Genomic DNA, 16606 nt, shown 5'->3' with positions numbered 1-16606 from the left:
TAGAAAAGGCAGCTTATGTTATCAATAATTTCATGGAAACTAAGACTTCTCTTTCTAAACAACATAAATATTACTATTCCCTTTTATCCACCCTGCCCCAGGAAAGGCTACCGATTCCTATGTGTTATGGCATAACTTTCTTAAATTTTGGTCAAAGAAGGTCATGGTATGTGTGGGTATATGTTTATATATATTTATTACACCAGTATAATGTATACACACATACTCAATATATGGCGTGTCTGTCACATTAATGAAATTTAAAAAAAACACATAGTAAGCACTCAGCAAATGTTTATCTTGATGAAAGTGATTTTTTAAATCCTTACTGCAACCTATGAGGTCTTTTCTCCAATGCTGCTCTATGTCTCCGTGTTGCAGACTCGAAGCGAAGCTGCCATGACCGTCCTGAGCGGCCACGTCGTGGTCTGCATCTTTGGTGATGTCAGCTCAGCCCTGATTGGCCTCCGGAACCTGGTGATGCCACTCCGTGCCAGCAACTTTCATTACCACGAGCTCAAGCACATCGTATTCGTGGGCTCCATTGAGTACCTCAAGCGGGAATGGGAGACGCTTCATAACTTCCCCAAAGTGTCCATATTGCCTGTAAGTCTAAGGTCACATTAGTGATGCTTTTTCCTTCTTTTCCTTCACAAAAGAAAATCCCAAATGGATATGGTAGTTGTAGCTTTGATCATGCATCTGCTTCTTCATCTGGTTATGGGCCCGAGGACTCAGCCCTTCCCCTCTGCTCTGTCTAGGAATAGCTAAACCCTGGGAGACCTTATTAAAAGGAATTTGCAGCCAAGTTCAGCTGCTCATTGAGCATGAAGTTAGGCTGGTATCGAAGGCATTACCATATCAGTGTCTCTACACTCTCTCTCTTGTCTACCCAAACCTAGTGCTTTGAGATATTATGATGCTTATAGCAGAATTTACTTATGGAACTTCTTCTATCCTCTTATTTGTGACATTATTAATGCTTCTGTAAATCTTGGTTGTACCACTTTCTGTTTTTAACCAAGTGGATTTAACAGAATTCTTTCTTTATTCCTGCTGCCAACCCCTTCTCCTGGCCACTCCCTGCCTCCCATTCATTTAGAAGCCTAGAAATGTTTTGATGGGCTCGTATGTATGTGTGTGCCTATGCGCATGGGATATACTTGGTTTTAAAAAATGCTAGGACCCAAATCTAAAAGGAACATTTTGAGACTCCATAATTTAGTGTAAGGACACGGGGTACATGATCTTGGAATCATCTAATTACTTCCTAATCATTAATCAATATATTTTTCATAAACTTTTAAACATTTCTAGATTTGATAAATGGGTAAACAGATTTAGTTAACACAGGTAGTTAAAAATACTGACCTGAAGAAAAACAAATAGTCCTATGCATAGAAGACCGTAAACGGATATATACCTTTCTAATTTCAGTCATCATAGACTTGAGTATGTATGTTCATGATTGTCTTCCTACATGTGCTTTTCCACGTGGTCCCTTAGAGACACATGGACTGGCATCTAGACGTATTTTGTAAAAAGCTTATTATTTTGCTGGCCTACGTGAGTCTGTGTGTGTGTGTGTGTGTGTGTACACATGCTTGTGTGTGGTGTATACATGTGTGTTTCCTTCTGTGTACCCTTCCATACTTGCATTCACCGATAGATCTGTGTATGAATAAGCTCTCATATTTGCAGGTCCTTTTTAAACCCTCCAAAATTTAGTGTACTCAAGCACAGTATCATTGTACAAAATGGGCCTTCATCTCTGTCTTCTATATTTCATGGTTTACACAGTGGCCCACATCTGGAGCCAGCCCACAGAAACTTGGTGTTCCTAGTATGTCATTTGTATTTCTTGAGTTTTGAAATCATGTGTATACAACTGTGCAGGGATTGTCTTATATCACAATTACTGCTGGATTCCCTACAAGGTGAAAATTAAAAGAATATGGATGTAGGCAATTGAGGCTTATGAACTGGCAAAATGATTCAGGAAGTCGGTCACACTTTTGTGCTGAGGGATACCATACTGCTCCAGAGCCCAGAACTAGCTGCTTCTCAGCCCCATAGCACTAAATGCCTCTTCTCCATCATATCACTTTGTCTTAGTATTTTGGAGGCTGAGAACAGAATCATGACTTTCACTGAGACATAAAAGGCGGTTGATGGTCTCAATCTGTGTGGTCACATACCGTCAGCTCACAGCCCCTTCTCGAAGAGGAAGAATGGGAGGAAGGGCTCCAGGGATATCTGGTGGTGGGCAGAATATAGTCACCCACCCAATATAGTCAGTGAGTTGAAGGCAACTCAGAGCTCCATGTAGGCAAAGCAGAAGCTGGTTTCAGGCTGGAAAACCAAGTATGTGAACTCTAGAATGAGGTCCTATGGCCCCGGGGAACCCCGACATGGGATGGCCTGATCCGTTCTGCTATGATCCCTCCTAGGGACACAGAGCATGTGGAGGTCACACCTCTCCCCTCTACCACTAATCCTGAGCTTGTGTTATCTACCTCTCTGTCATTACCTCCTTGCTCTCTTCCCCACTGCCCCGCCCCCCACCCGCCCAGTGCTTTTTGTTGTTATGGGATTAAAAAAAATCTGTTTACTGGCTTATTTATTTTTAATTACACTGGTAAAATACAAATACATCCTTGTTATAAAATATTCAAATGAGACAGAAGTATGTGAAGTCAAAAACAAACTTTTTCCTTTACACCCAATCTTATTCTCCTCCCTAGAGGTAATTACTATTATTAGTTTAGTGTATATTTTTTCTGAAATTTCTCTCGAAAGGTACATGCATTTATAAGTATATTCATGAAGATATACTTTTATGTTGTGGGTTTCTTTTTACATAAATGAAATCATACTTTCTGAATTATCTAGAACTTGTTTTTTTGTGGGTTCCCCCCCCTTACTCATCCCACTGTTTCAGAGATCCTTCCAAGGCTATGCCACATGGAGAACTGTTTTGATCTCTTTACCCACTGCATAGATTTCCCTTGATTGTATGACCAGTGGTGTATTCAACCATCCCTATGTTGTTGGTCAATTAGGGAATTTTCTCGTTTTTGTTTTGTTTTGGTTTTTTGGTTTTGGTTTTGTTTGTTTTGAGAAGGAGAACAGGAGGGAGTGCAGAGGGAAAGGAAGAAAGAATCTTAAACATGCTCCATGTACAGTGCAGAGCCAAGGGCTCAATCTCACCACCTGGAGATCAGGACCTGAGCCGGAACCAAGAGCGGGATGCTCAACTGACTGAGCCACCTAGGCTCCCCCCTTGTTTTGTTTTGTTTTGTTTTCTTGCTGAAAATATGCAATACAATCATTTGACTTTAAGCTTAACTCCTCTCCCCGCACCTTTGCAAGATGCACATTCCTTCCAACCCTCCCACCTCCTCCAGGTTAATAAGCGGCACCACCAGCAACCCCCACCCTCACCTGGATCACACCGTGCTCACTGGCTATTTCCCCTTGGCTGCATTGGAAATTTTAGTTGGAGCTGCATTGTTTTGCCCGAGACAGAAGTGACCTGCTATTAAATAAACAGGCATTTGAAACCCACCCTCTCGTTAGGTTCTGAAAGCCAGAGGTTGCCACAGGACAGTTTCCTAAATCAAGACAATTTCCAGGCAGGAAGAAGATGTAGGAACCTGGCATTATTCCTCTCCCTCATTTGTTAGCAACGGCTTGATGGAGTGTGGAGAGCAAGCCTGAAATGCCGCCATCAGCACTGACTACCCTTTAGATTAGCACACAGCTCCTATTCCCTTGAACGTAGTTAGGCCAGCTTAATGTCAAGGCATAAAAAAGATACTTGTTAAATAATTTCCCAAAGCTCTGGCTCGATCCTTAATTTGTTTTTATTTTTTTTTCTCCCCTCTTTCCCTCTCGTCCCTCGTACTCACTTTGGCTTCTTCTTCTTCTTCTTTTTTTTTTTTTCCCTTCTTCAATGCCAAAGGGTACGCCATTAAGTCGGGCTGATTTAAGGGCCGTCAACATCAACCTCTGTGACATGTGCGTTATCCTGTCAGCCAATCAGAATAATATTGATGATACTTCGCTGCAGGACAAGGAATGCATCTTGGCGTCACTCAACATCAAATCTATGCAGTTTGATGACAGCATCGGGGTCTTGCAGGCTAATTCCCAAGGTAAGGACAGCCTGTAATACTTCTCTGCTGTGCCTACAGGGGACAGGGTCTGGCAAGAGGGATATCCTTCACTCCGTAATTCAAAGATGCTCACAGCAGCCTGCCTGGCAGTGAAACCCGCCGTCGCTGGGATGGCTTTCAAAGGGGCATCGGCTGCCTCTTCTTACCATCCTGGGAAACAGGCTTGAGACCTTGAACACCCATATCCAGAATAGGTTGCCGTCCCAGAGAGAAAAGCAGCCTTTCAATTGCCACCCCCGTGGTCTTCCCGAACGGTGGCTTGGTGACCCGGGTCACCTGCTTAGCATCAGGCCCTGGAAAGACGCTGCCAGGAGAATTCTTCACGTTCCTCTCCAGTATATGTCTTTGCCCTTGAGCTATGTTAAGCTTTGCCATTGTTATTGCTGCACGGGGATGTGAAGCTTTACTCTGTTATATGTCAACCCACGGATGGTGACCCCTGGACAGTGGGGACAATATGGACACGAGAAGTCATTTAGCTAGAGTTGGCGCTCATCAGGCCGCACGTTCTTTACAGGAGGCATGACAGTTAAATGATTCACGTCTGCCTTCTCTGCTCTGCCTCTGCCTTCCTTGTCATTCTCTCTGGGATCCTGGGCAGATAGCTGCTAGTAAAGATGTCATCTAGAAGTCTCAGAGAGGCAGCACAGCCAAACCTCGTGACAAACAGCCTCAGTCATCAGGGCCTCCGCAGGATGGGACGCGGGGCCTCCGTGCAGGCTTGCTGTGACCTGCAGGATCGTTGCTGTAAGTGTTCCACCGGATGGGAGGCCCTGGGGACTGGATGGGGGCCTGAATCCCATCATTCCAGGCCCGAAGGTGGAGGGAGCGCAGCCCGTGAGAACTAGCGCTAGAGCCCCTGGGGTGGGAAGCGCCGTGTCCCCTTCAGGGGAGAGCTCAGCTCCGTGAGGCCGCCCAGACCCATTAGGCTGCCCGTGCGTGGTCCTCTGTCAGCTCAGGACCACCTCCTTCCCACAGCTGCTCAACAGTGCCGTTCCTAGAATCCTCTTCACTGAACAGTTCTGGACCAGCGTCTGGCAAGGAGGGGGTGCCCAGGGATGAGATCTGAAATTTGGAAAAGGCAAAGAGGCCTTCGTTCTTTGGAGGCAGCGGCAGCCCGACCCTGGGCAGATATGAGGTTCAAAGCGGCTCTTAGGGGAGTTTTTTTCTCGGCATCATTGGCTTCGCTCCTAGGAACTGAGGGGGCTGCTGTGGCCTTCGTCAAGGTGCCTTGAGGTCTCCCGCATCTCCTGTGGAAACTTTCACCTCATGTTGCAAGTGAAACAGCCACTGGTGGCCTCTTTAACTTTTGTTCCTACAGCCCTTCCAATGGTTGCGTCAACATCTAATTTTCTTCATATTTGGCATAGAGTGGCTTCTAGTCTTCATTTTTTTTTTTTTTTTAATTCAAGTTAGTTAACTTAAAGTGTAGTATTGGTTTCAGGGGTCAAATTTAGGGACTCATCACTTTAAATATAATACCCAGTGCCCATCCCAAGTGCCCTCCTTAATGCCCATTACCAAGTTATGCCATCCCCCCAACTACCTCCCCTCCAGTGACCCTCAATTTCTTTGTTCTCTTAGCTATAGTCTCTAATGGTTTGCCTCCCTCTCCGTTTTTACCTTACTTTATTTATCCTTCCTTCCTCTATGTTCATCTGTTTTGTTTCTTATATTCCTCATGAGTGAAATGATATATTTGTCTTTCTCTGACTGGCTTATTTTGCTTAGCTTAATACCCTCTAGTTCTGTCCGTGGTGTTGTAATGGCAAGATTTCATTCGTTTTGACGGCTGAGTAATATTCCATTGCACATCTATACCACTTCTTCCTTATCCATTTACCAGTGGATGTACATCTAGGCTCTTTCCGTAATTTGGCTATTGTGGACATTGCTGCTATAAACATTTGGGTGCACGTGTCCCTTCAGATCACTACATTTGGATCTTTGGGGTAAATACCTAGTAGTGCAATCTTTGGGTCATAGGGTAGCTCTATTTTCAACTTTCTGAGGAACCTCCATGCGGTTTTCCAGAGTGGCTGCACCAGCTTGCATTCCCACCAACAGTGCAGGAGGGTCCCCCTTTCTCTGCATCCTCACCAGCATCTGTCGTTGCCTGAGTTCATTTTAGCCATTCTAACCGGTGTGAGGTAGTATCTCGCTGTGGTTTTGATTTGTATCTCCCTGATGCCGAGGGATAGGGAGCATTTTTCATGTGTCTATTAGGAGTGGCTTGAGGTAACCCTCACTGATCCTGGTTTTGGTCTGAAGCCTGGTTTTGACCTCTCCACGCCCCATCCCTTGCCTCTCCCCCAAATCTAAATCTTGGAATCCACCTGCTCAGCCAGGATGCAGGGCGATATGTAAAGGCTCTGAAAGAGAGTCTCACCTACCCCACTGTGTCCTGGAGAGCTAAAGCCTGCCTCCTGCTTGCCCTCCCTATGCAGGGACCGCAGGTGACTGACGATGTGAGGAGCCAGTAAGCTGACCTTCTAGGAAGTGGAAGAGGCAAGCCACATGTGGTTCCTGCCTTTAAGTACCATTCTTCCCTGCGTGTCCTCGGGCATCCCCCGAGGAGCTTGTTAGAGATGCAGCCTCTCACGCCCATCCCAAACCTCCTGCGTCCGAATCTGCATTCTAACGGGGTCCCCAGGTGACTTGTGTGCACTGCTTTAAGGCACAATAATTTGCACGCTAACAAAACCTGGTCCAGTGAACACGCTGACCGACCCGATCAGACGCTCCTCTTCTCCTGGCAGGAGCTAGCAAGGGGAATGGAAAGAAGCGGAAGCAGGAGTAACACTCCCTTCGGGGGTGGGGGAGATGGAGTTGAGCAGGAGGGGCAGGAAAATACATGTCTGTTTTCTCCCAATTCAATAATTGGAATTGTCAAGGTCCATAGATCAGAATCTCAATGCACAATTGAGTTACATGTGTATCTGATGTTGGTGTTCCTTCCAGCTCTCCGAAACCAGACCCCAGCCTCTTAGGTCCTATATAATGGCCAAACTGGTAAAAATGCATTTCCTCCCCTCTGCACATACCCAGTTCTCAAAAGCCTTCCCTTTAGGAATAAGCAAGGAAAATACGTTTTGGTGGGAGATAACAAAGAAAGGGAAAGGGAGCTTATTTTCTTGCCCTCCCGCCCAAAAAAGAGAGAGAGTCAGATGGGCACCGCAAACACACACTCATACACACACGCACATACACATGCGTGCAGGTGAGCATGGGCCAAAAGAAGGCAGAGGATGTATCTTAGGGCTCGTGGCAATTTTCAGACTCTTGGTCCGCAGTGGAATGGGGCTCAGGCCTCCCGCAGCTGGCAAGCAGCCCGTTCTGCTCTCAGTGAGAGACTGTGAGAACTATAGGCACACTGAGCCCACATTTCCCCTTGTTTTCTTGCTCTGTCTGCTCTTCTCTCGTCCTTGGTTTCTAACACTCTCCTCTGGGGACACTCTGACTTTCCAAAGCGGTGGCCATCAGCCCAGGAAATGACTTTCCCTCTGATGGGTGAGTTCTCTGGTTTCACCTTGGGCTGCCCATCAGGCATCCCACTCCTTGGGTTTGTCCCAGCCCATAGGGCTCGAGGGACAAACCAGGCTTCCCTGTCACTGTGTCTCTCCTTGAGACCCTCTGGACCAGCAGGAATGCTCATTGGCCTGAAATTCTCACCACCCTTCCTCTAGGCATTTGTCATCCCCACACTGCAGGTGAATTGGAATTACAGAGTACAAAATGATTTTGTATTCCTCTTTTCATTGGGGGAAGCAATCTAACTTCCCCTGAGTGATAACAACAGAGGTTTCTGGCCACTGCTCCCCAGTTTTCATCATGATTTATTCTGCAGTCCTTATAAAATCCCCTCCTTTGCTTTGTCTTGAGAGCTATATGACCATCTCTCCCAAACCCAGCAGGACAGAAATGTGGACTCAGGACAAATGTGTGCTTCAGGGCCAAAATATCTATGCATTTTTATGGCATGTTTTTCTAACATGATTCAGTGTAATGTGCAAAACGGGTCTTAACACTGAGGAAGTAGGCTCTTTTTTGAGATCTGTGTCCAGACACTTGCCACCGTGCATTGCTTGGTTTCCAAGACCAACAAAACCTCTTTTCCTTCTCCTCTATTAACATTGCCTTTTGGTGTCACTGTTCTAGCCCACATGGTGTCAGAACTGACCCAGCCTAGGGATTCTGGACCAGACACTTTCTGAAAGATCTGAGATGTGATGCCCAGTTGTCAAAAACAATCACAGGGAGAGGTGGCCTACCCGATGCCGGATGGTATATCCGATGTGACAGTTGGGTCTATGAGATGCAGTTTTAATATACAGCAGGCAAGACTGCGGTGACAATTATATAAAGCAGGTGAAGCTGCTTCTTGCTGGTCAGCAAACATCAGCTCAGAACCACTTTACAGCTCTTTACCAGTAACTAAGTGCCTTTATTTACAGAGCGCCTGTCACTTCCCTTTGGCTGGAGAGCTGGTGTATTATTTAGCACGCATTTATCTGGGGAAAACATTTCAATTTAAATCAACCGGTACAACAGTGGCTCTTGCCAGACTGTTTCCCTATGGTTCTAAAAGACAAGAACGGAGTGTGATCTCGAAAGGGAGAGCGAGCAGAGGACGGAAGGGTCCATTCTCAGCCTCTGGAGTCAGTGCCTGAAAAGAGGGAGCATGGGATTGAATTTACCTTTGTGTTTTTGTATCACATTATGAAGTGAGCATCCTAGGGTTTCTTCCTGGTTCATCTTCTAGGGAGGATAACTCTTGAGAGAAAGAAGGCAGAATACACGAGTGTCCACTAGACATCAGGCACCGTAAAAGCCCAGAACACAAAGATGACGTGGACTGAGTCATTCACTGTCCTTAATGGCTCAGGTGAATGGAGGAGGTGCCCCCATGAGCAATTATGGTATAAGAGACAAGGATGAGACTAGAAATACAAGAGTACAGAAGGCTCCTCGTTTTATGTATCTTAAGCTTCCAAAAAGAGGTGACATTTGTGGATGAGTTGAATACATGTGGCTATTGACCACTTGAAATGGGGCTAATGTGACTGAGGAAATGCTTTTCTTTCCCTTTTACTTAATCTATAAATTTAAATTTAAATACAGGCATGTAGCTAGGGACTACCATATTGGACAGCGCAGGTCTAGAGTTTAGGCTTATAGCCTTGTGAAGGGTGGCGATGATAGGAAGATGATGATTAAATCCATCTTTTAAAGAGGTAGCAGGCAAGAATATGAGCATGGTTTAGACCTGGGATGAGATGGCATCATGAGCTATGTAGGGAGACAGTCGCAGCAGACATCAAGGGATGGGTGAGCATGGACAGGACAGCTGTAGTGATGTCAGTCACAAAGCCAAGGCAGAAACTGAGGTGGATTTGAAACAGAAAAGAGTGCATTGAAGTCCAGTTGTGGGGAAAGGAGGTGTGGATGAGCAAGGATAAGGAGTTGGTAATGAGTTTCAAGGTTGGCTACTGGGTGGATAGAAAGTGATTAAATAAGCTGAGGACTCAAGAGGAGACACTGGGTTGTGGCAAATGGTAAAGAATTTGGTCCTGGTCCATTTCAGTTGGAAATGGGATATCTAACAAGAGGTATAAACATACAGCTATAGGGATAAAGTTAGGTTTTAAGGTACAGACTTGAAAACCATTGGTGATAGACAGGGTATAGGCCTTGCATGTGGATATTTCCCAGGGAGAGAAGGCAAAGCAACTAAGAGAAAAGGACCAAACCTAGAACCTTGGAAATGTCAGCACCAAAGGGACAAACACAGGAAGAGAATCCAGTGAAAGGGGCTGAAAGCAAAAATTTAAGGAAGTAGAAGTGGATGCTGTCAAAGGTAAAGGAGAAGAGAGTTGAATAAATTCCAGATAGCAGTTTAGAATGCATCGTAATTATTTGTTGCTGCCTGTTGCTCTTTGAGAGGCAAGGACTCTTCTTCATTGGCTCATCTCCATGTCCCCAGTGCCTCAAACACAGGAGCTGACAGAGTTGACATGCCAGCCATAGGAATGTGTTGGGCTGAACTGATTTGAAAGGAAGCAATGATTAGCACTGTCAGATACTACAAAAAAGTCCTATAGATGAGGTCCTTAAAAAAAACAAAACAAAGGCACGTTTGATGCTCAAGAAGTTGTTGATGACCTTGGCAAGAATAGTTGGATAACTTGTTGCCAGTAGACGCTGGCATGCGGGGGTCTGAAGCATTAACGGGAGGTGAGAATTTGAAACCATATATTACTCCTTCAATTGCTGATAGGGAGAGAAATAGGATATTTCAGAGGATCTTGTCAAAGAAAAGATTTCCTTTTTGTTTTTAGAATGTGGAGAAAGACACCATATTTGTTGGCTACAGTGGACTGAGGTGACACCCCACTGAGAGGGAAAGTTTGACCCTCTAGGAGGGAGTTGTTAAATGATATAGGGAGGGACAGTGACAAGCATGAGAAGATGTTGTGGCCTTGAAAAGGAGAAAGAGTGACTCCTGTCCTTCTGAGACCGAAGGCTAGATGGGGAAGATGAGGCTGGAGGCAGCTCAGTTTGTTGGCTCTCCTTCCTTCACAAAGCAGCCAGTTTGGTTTTCCCTGAAGATCTGAGGGCCCAGGACAATTGATGGTGACAAAGGTTCAGAGCAGACATTACAATAAACATGTAAGGGAGATGACTGGAGTGAGGCGAGAGCATGAGTAAGCATTGGTGAGGGCCAGCTGGGGTTGGATTTATGATGATGCCATGAGGCTGGTCAACACAGCTCTGTGATTTTCTCTGCAGTTCTTGGCAGAAACAACAGAAAACCTACAAAATGGCTTTAGTCTGGGATGGAGATTCACAGAAGGTAAAGGATTCCATGGAGCTGTTGAGAGAATATGAAAATGAGTGGCCACCAGGTCTAAGATGGTGGATAGAAAAGTCAAACCAGTGTTGGGGCTTACAGACCAAGAGGCCAAAACAAAGCAGGAACTAGATCCCCATGAGGTTGACAAACAGGGTGTGAGGCAAAGGCATGGGAGAGCTGAAGTGTGGGAGGTTTGATCTGAGAGAGGAATATATGATGAGCTTGAAGAATGAAATATTCCTTACAGAGCCAGAACAGAGCTTGCTGGTATTACACTGAAAACCGTTTATCCACATGAGAATTCAGAGTCCAAAGCCAAGTCTGTCTGACTACCACAAGCACCACCAGCAGCATCAACACCAACAAGAACTCTAATAATAATTCTAATACTCATGAACGTTTGCCGCCATTCTGTGGTAGGCATTTTGCCAACTGAGATGATATGCATTTCTCAGATCACTGCTTTTCACCCTTGGCTGCACATTGTAATCATCTGAGAAACTTCTAAAAAATATTTATGGCTGGGTCACACCTCAGCAAATGTGGTTTAAGTGGCCCGGGGTACAACCTGGCCATGAGGAGTTTTATAAACTCCCAGATGATGCCGTGTGCTGCCAGGGTTAGGAACCCCTGCCTGAGCTGGTCCTCAGAAGAGGTGTATGTGGTAAAGAGGTTACCCTTTTGATTGGAAAGAAGAGAAAACTAGGCCTTGGGGAGTGAAGTAATGGTTTTAGCCGGGATCTCCAGTGATCCCAAACTTGAAACTATTTTACTTCTTTAGGACAATGCTCTTGGCTCAACTTGTTAGTCTGCCTTCTTTCTTTCCTATTTTCTGGATTGTCGTCAGCTTCCCGAGACTAAAAAGCCTTAAGTAGAGAGAAAGGGGGTAGGGGATGTGCTGGAGACCAGGCTCTGGTTTCTACCAACTGGCTGTATCTGCCATTTTGTCTCTGTCATGTGTCTCATGGTGGTAAGTGAACGATATTAGTTACCCAGCAGACAGGCCTTCCTCCTGACTACAGCTTTTGAGAGAGAGCCATGGAAAGGCCCAGCAGCACGCTGCACTGAACAGCAGCATCGCTCACCCCCAGAGCCCGCTGTGTGCTCCCCTCAAGAGCTTGGGTTTCTTCAAGCAGTTGGAGCATGTGTATTTCACCCTTGGGGTTAAATTTGAATGTTGGGTGTTAGGGGTCTTCTCTGGTTCCCTTTCCTATTATATGCTCTGCATTCCTCAGATTCATGCTACCTGTCCTGAAGGTGTCAATCCAATTCCACAAACCCTTATTAAGTACCTGTTGTGTGCCCAGACTGTGCATGCCAGGTATTGCCAGGGAGACAGGGGTGCATGAAACCCTTCTCCTGTCCATGCAGCCTCTCTGTAAGCATGTAGCTCTGCCTCCGAATGCTGGTCTATTACCAGGAAAGAATTACAGTCTGTGGAGGCTAATGTGGGACAGGAAGAGAAAGAGAGTGGGTTTGAGAGACACTTGGGAAAAATGCATGGGATTTCAGCAGGTGGAAACAGATAGAGATGGCTGCAGTCACAGAGAATAGAAGTAAGGGGCAGGGGGACCTGGAGACGTGTTCAGGGGACAGTAATGAGTAAAATTTGGCTGGAATGCAGGGTATGTATAAGACAGCAAGGACACCTGAGGTAGAAATTTGGGTTAGGCATTGAGGGATTTCTTTTAAAAATTTTGAGTTACGAAGCTATAAATAATTCAGTAGGCACTGGGGAGCTACGGCAGGTTTCAGAGCAAGAGAATGATGGGATTGGACCCGAGGTTCAGGGAGTTTGAGCTGGCAGCCCTATGAAGCATCGTTTGGAGTGGGAAAGAAGAGGATACAGGGTACTGAGTAGGGATTGTGGTTATCCAGGAGACCAGGAACCTTGAACTGGCAAAAGAAAGGGGACATTATTTGAGAGACTGAGTAGATGCAAAACAGGTCGTGATCGTGAGCTTCCTTCTCGATGACAGAGGACAGTGATACACTTATAGGAAGAGGCCTCAGCACGGAGGGTCTGGCTGCGGGAGAACGTGGTGTTGGTAATGTTGGGATCTAGCCAGGCTTCATTTCTATGTAGATTTAGCAGAAAATCTGGGGACCATGAAAGGCAGATGGGTGGAGATGAAGTCCTGCCTCCAGAAGAGGGTCGCAGCTAGAAGTCCACCCCACTGCTCATGCTCTACAAAAAGAGGAAAGCGAGGTGAGAGGTGAAAGAATGAGGAATATCTTAGGGCAGAGAGAAATGGTGGGAGCTGAGGATCCACAAGCGGAGTTGGGCTCCAACTTTCCACGGGAAAACATATGTCACAAACCCGGAATGCATGTCCCCTGGCTGCTTTTCCTCACCCATCTAAGTTTTATTTTTCTAAATTCTATGCCTTTGTGTAGTCATCAGGTTAAAAATATATATATAGTGGCTTACACAAACACACCAATAGGTACACAAGCATGTATGTGTGTGCAGACACACACACACACACACACACACACACACACACACCTTGGTTCCTTTAGTCCTTCGTGACCCTCACCCACAGTGACACTAAATGATACCCACACATAAGCAGATGCTCTCCCTTGCCTGCATGTCAACAAAGGTTAAGAGCCTCAAGTAGGGAATGACATTTTTCTTTGGAAGTATGGCTGTGATCCTTGGAGAGACAGCATTAATTGGGGGCATAGGGCATATCCTAAAGTCTGAGAATTCTTTTACTGTTCCGGAGAAGAAAATGTGACTTCTCTTTTGTATTTGGGGGAGGCTGTGTGGATTTGGACCTCGAAATTATTGAATGGCAGAAGTCAGGATTTGAAAGGACCTTCCTAACCTGGAATTTGGGGACAAAAGCCACAGGATGAAATGTAATGAAGACCACTGAGCATTAAGTTTCAAATAATCGCTGGAGACAGGCAGCATAAACCTTGTGGATAGAAATGTGATTTATTTCGAGTAGTGGTTGTTTCATCTTGTTCATTCTGAGAAGGAGTGTGTCAAGAGCTACGAAGCTTTGAAGGGAAGAACGAACAAACTCAAGAATGCCGCCAAGGGGGTGGTCAGAATGGGGATGTGATGGGATAAGCTGTCACTTGCCAAGCAGTTAAGAGAACAGGGGGTAGTGGGCTAAAAGGGCCACTTTATTTTCTGCTCCATGGAAAAAACCAGGACTGATGGGTAATGATGAAGGAGAACCAGATTGTAGCCTCATGTAAGGAGAAGACCGTTCCAGAACAGAATGGGCTATCTACAAATGTACTGTCACCACGTGTCCACCTGCCAAGGGAAAGTCACTGACGTGATCTTTGTGATGAGAGGGACGTTGGATCAGATGAGTTCTTTGGTCCTTTATAACTGAGGGTCTGTGGTCTTTTATTTTTATTACATGGGGATCTGTGTTTTCCATGATTTACATTCTTACTCCAGAGGGAGCACTGTGGCGTTTGGTGGGATTGGGGCTCTAATGGGTCTTTTAGTGGAAGCTTTCACATCCTTCCAGAATGGCACTGTCTGGGTGTCGGAGGCAGTGGGTGAGCAACTGCATAACTGGGTTTTCCATTCATTTGACCGACCACCCCCATCTTCAACTCCCATATTGCCCTCGGCATCCATCCTTCCCAGTGTTCCTCCTTTTTTTTCCTCCCTCTAGCCTCACCCCTGCACACCCAGGCTGCTCCCCAACCCTCCACTCACCAACGTACCTAGACACACATCCTCACACACATTCTCCCTCCCTGAAACCAGAGAAGCATTTTTTTCAGCTGTTCCCTATGTAACATTCATTGCCATGATACTCTCTCTCAATTCTGAAAGGACGTGGGGGAGAAACCATTTCTCTACCCACCGAATGAACAAAGCTCCATGCTAAAATATTTTTCTTCAGTTGTAACAGAAACTGCTGTTGGCTTCAGTCCCCAAAACCAGAAAGACAATTATACTTAACTGTTTAGAGATTTATAAATACCATGCTGGAGTAGCCTCTAGGTAGTAACTTTAGATACCCAGCCCAATAATTTTCTTTTATTGGTTTGTGATTTAGATCTTATTTTGGGTCCTCTATAATAAGAGCAGTACATTTCATTAAAAGAGCTTACTAACCAATAAAGAAAATCGGGCTTAGGGCTGGAGCAGCCCAGAGCGGGGCCTGCCCTGGTGCACCTCCTCGGAGGATGGGCGAGACTAATCTCGGCCCGGGAGGGCACGTGTACGCCAGCAAAGCAGCACGCGAGGCTGCTTTCTAAATGACTTCAACTCGGGAGAATTTGTCTTCTGCAGTGTGTTTTACCATGTGAGGGATCCTTTTCAGACCGCCATCGACTATTCTGATAACAGATTCCCAGCAACAAAAAACAAGGAAACACAGACCGAGAGTAGTTGTAACAGGAGACTGGAGAGCCTGGGCTCGTTGCTGAACCTGGGGACGTTTTTCGGCCTTCCAGACATGAGGAACTTCCTTGGGGAGAAGTAGGGGATGAAAAATAAAAGCTGACCAAATCGCCTTTTCTCTCTGACTGTACACAGAGCAGGTAGAGCTCCCCTCGGGCTGTGCCCAGCTTGGGACAGCAGCCAGAAAAGAAAATCTGAGCTTCAGAGGCAGAAAACAGATGTGCAGTGGTGCTGGAGTTGGGCTGAACTCATCGACCTCACATCAGGCTTTCCCCCTTAACACTTGCATGTGTCGTTAATGCTTCTTTTTTAATAGCTGTAAGTGCTCTTTTTACCAAGGGAGTCATGCCCCAGGTGCATTCATAGGCAATATCTCATGTAATCTTCCTGATAAACCTGTTAAGGCAGAGGTCATGTATCTCCATTTTACAGATGAGAAAACTGGGGCCCAGGAAAAGGCAGCAACTTGCCCAAAGTCTCATAGCTTGTCAAGAGCACGTGGAGTTGATGTCCAAACTGATTCCAAAGCCCATGCTTTCCTCACCACATTGGTGAACTCCTTAAAAGAGAATAACTGTTAGTCTCATGAGAACAGGTCTGAATCCATATGTCTGCTTTTAAAGGTCATGGAAGCATCCCCAGGTGTTCTAAACTTCTCCTTGCACCCAGGGACTGAGGGATGTTTTTGTTTTTTTTGTTTTTGTTTTGTTTTTTAATGTTCTGTGCAACCCCATTTTGTAGACCCCGGCCCTCCTTGCGCCAACAATCGGAGATACTGGGATTCTCTTGGTCCCCGTCTTCCTTGCTACAAAAGCTACACAAACATGAGTAGAGTTGAGAGAAGCGTCAAGAGCTCTGCTAAGCCTGCTTCCCTGAGCAGTTTGTTCGAGCTTTCTTCCCTGTTAACACAGTTTTGATTTTGGAGCTGCCAGTATAAGGGTAGAAGGTTTGAGACCCGGATATTGCTTTCTGTTGTCCAGACACTTACAAAATATTTCCAGCTTTTATTGATTTATCCCACTCTCCAAGTGGACATTTCCGTTAAAGATAGTAGAGGAGAATAACCAGACCATGCGGTCCCCAAAGCCTAGGATTTCAGGTGGTGTGTGATACTCTGAAAATGGTCCAGATAAATGGTCCTTTGGGAGGAAAGTGCAATTATAGAACCAAAGAAAAGTAAAAGAATTC

At 45.7% G+C, this 16606-nt stretch overlaps 1 protein-coding gene across 28 annotated transcripts in view; it reads left to right on the top strand.

The window, feature by feature from the left end:
• The window catches only part of KCNMA1 (potassium calcium-activated channel subfamily M alpha 1), a 729891-nt gene that overhangs the window by 653855 nt on the left and 59430 nt on the right, over window positions 1–16606 (top strand). For all 28 annotated transcript variants that reach the window (XM_047701854.1, XM_047701853.1, XM_047701852.1 and 25 more), the window contains 2 exons: window positions 382–606; window positions 3965–4157. In XM_047701854.1, coding sequence (XP_047557810.1) covers window positions 382–606; window positions 3965–4157 — 418 coding nt within the window. The remainder of the gene's footprint in view (window positions 1–381; window positions 607–3964; window positions 4158–16606) is intronic.

Source organism: Lutra lutra, chromosome 14 (genome assembly GCF_902655055.1).
Source record: "Lutra lutra chromosome 14, mLutLut1.2, whole genome shotgun sequence".
NCBI lineage: Eukaryota > Metazoa > Chordata > Mammalia > Carnivora > Mustelidae > Lutra > Lutra lutra.
The sequence above is the reverse complement of the archived record's forward strand: the minus strand, read 5'-3'. Positions and strand labels throughout refer to the sequence as shown.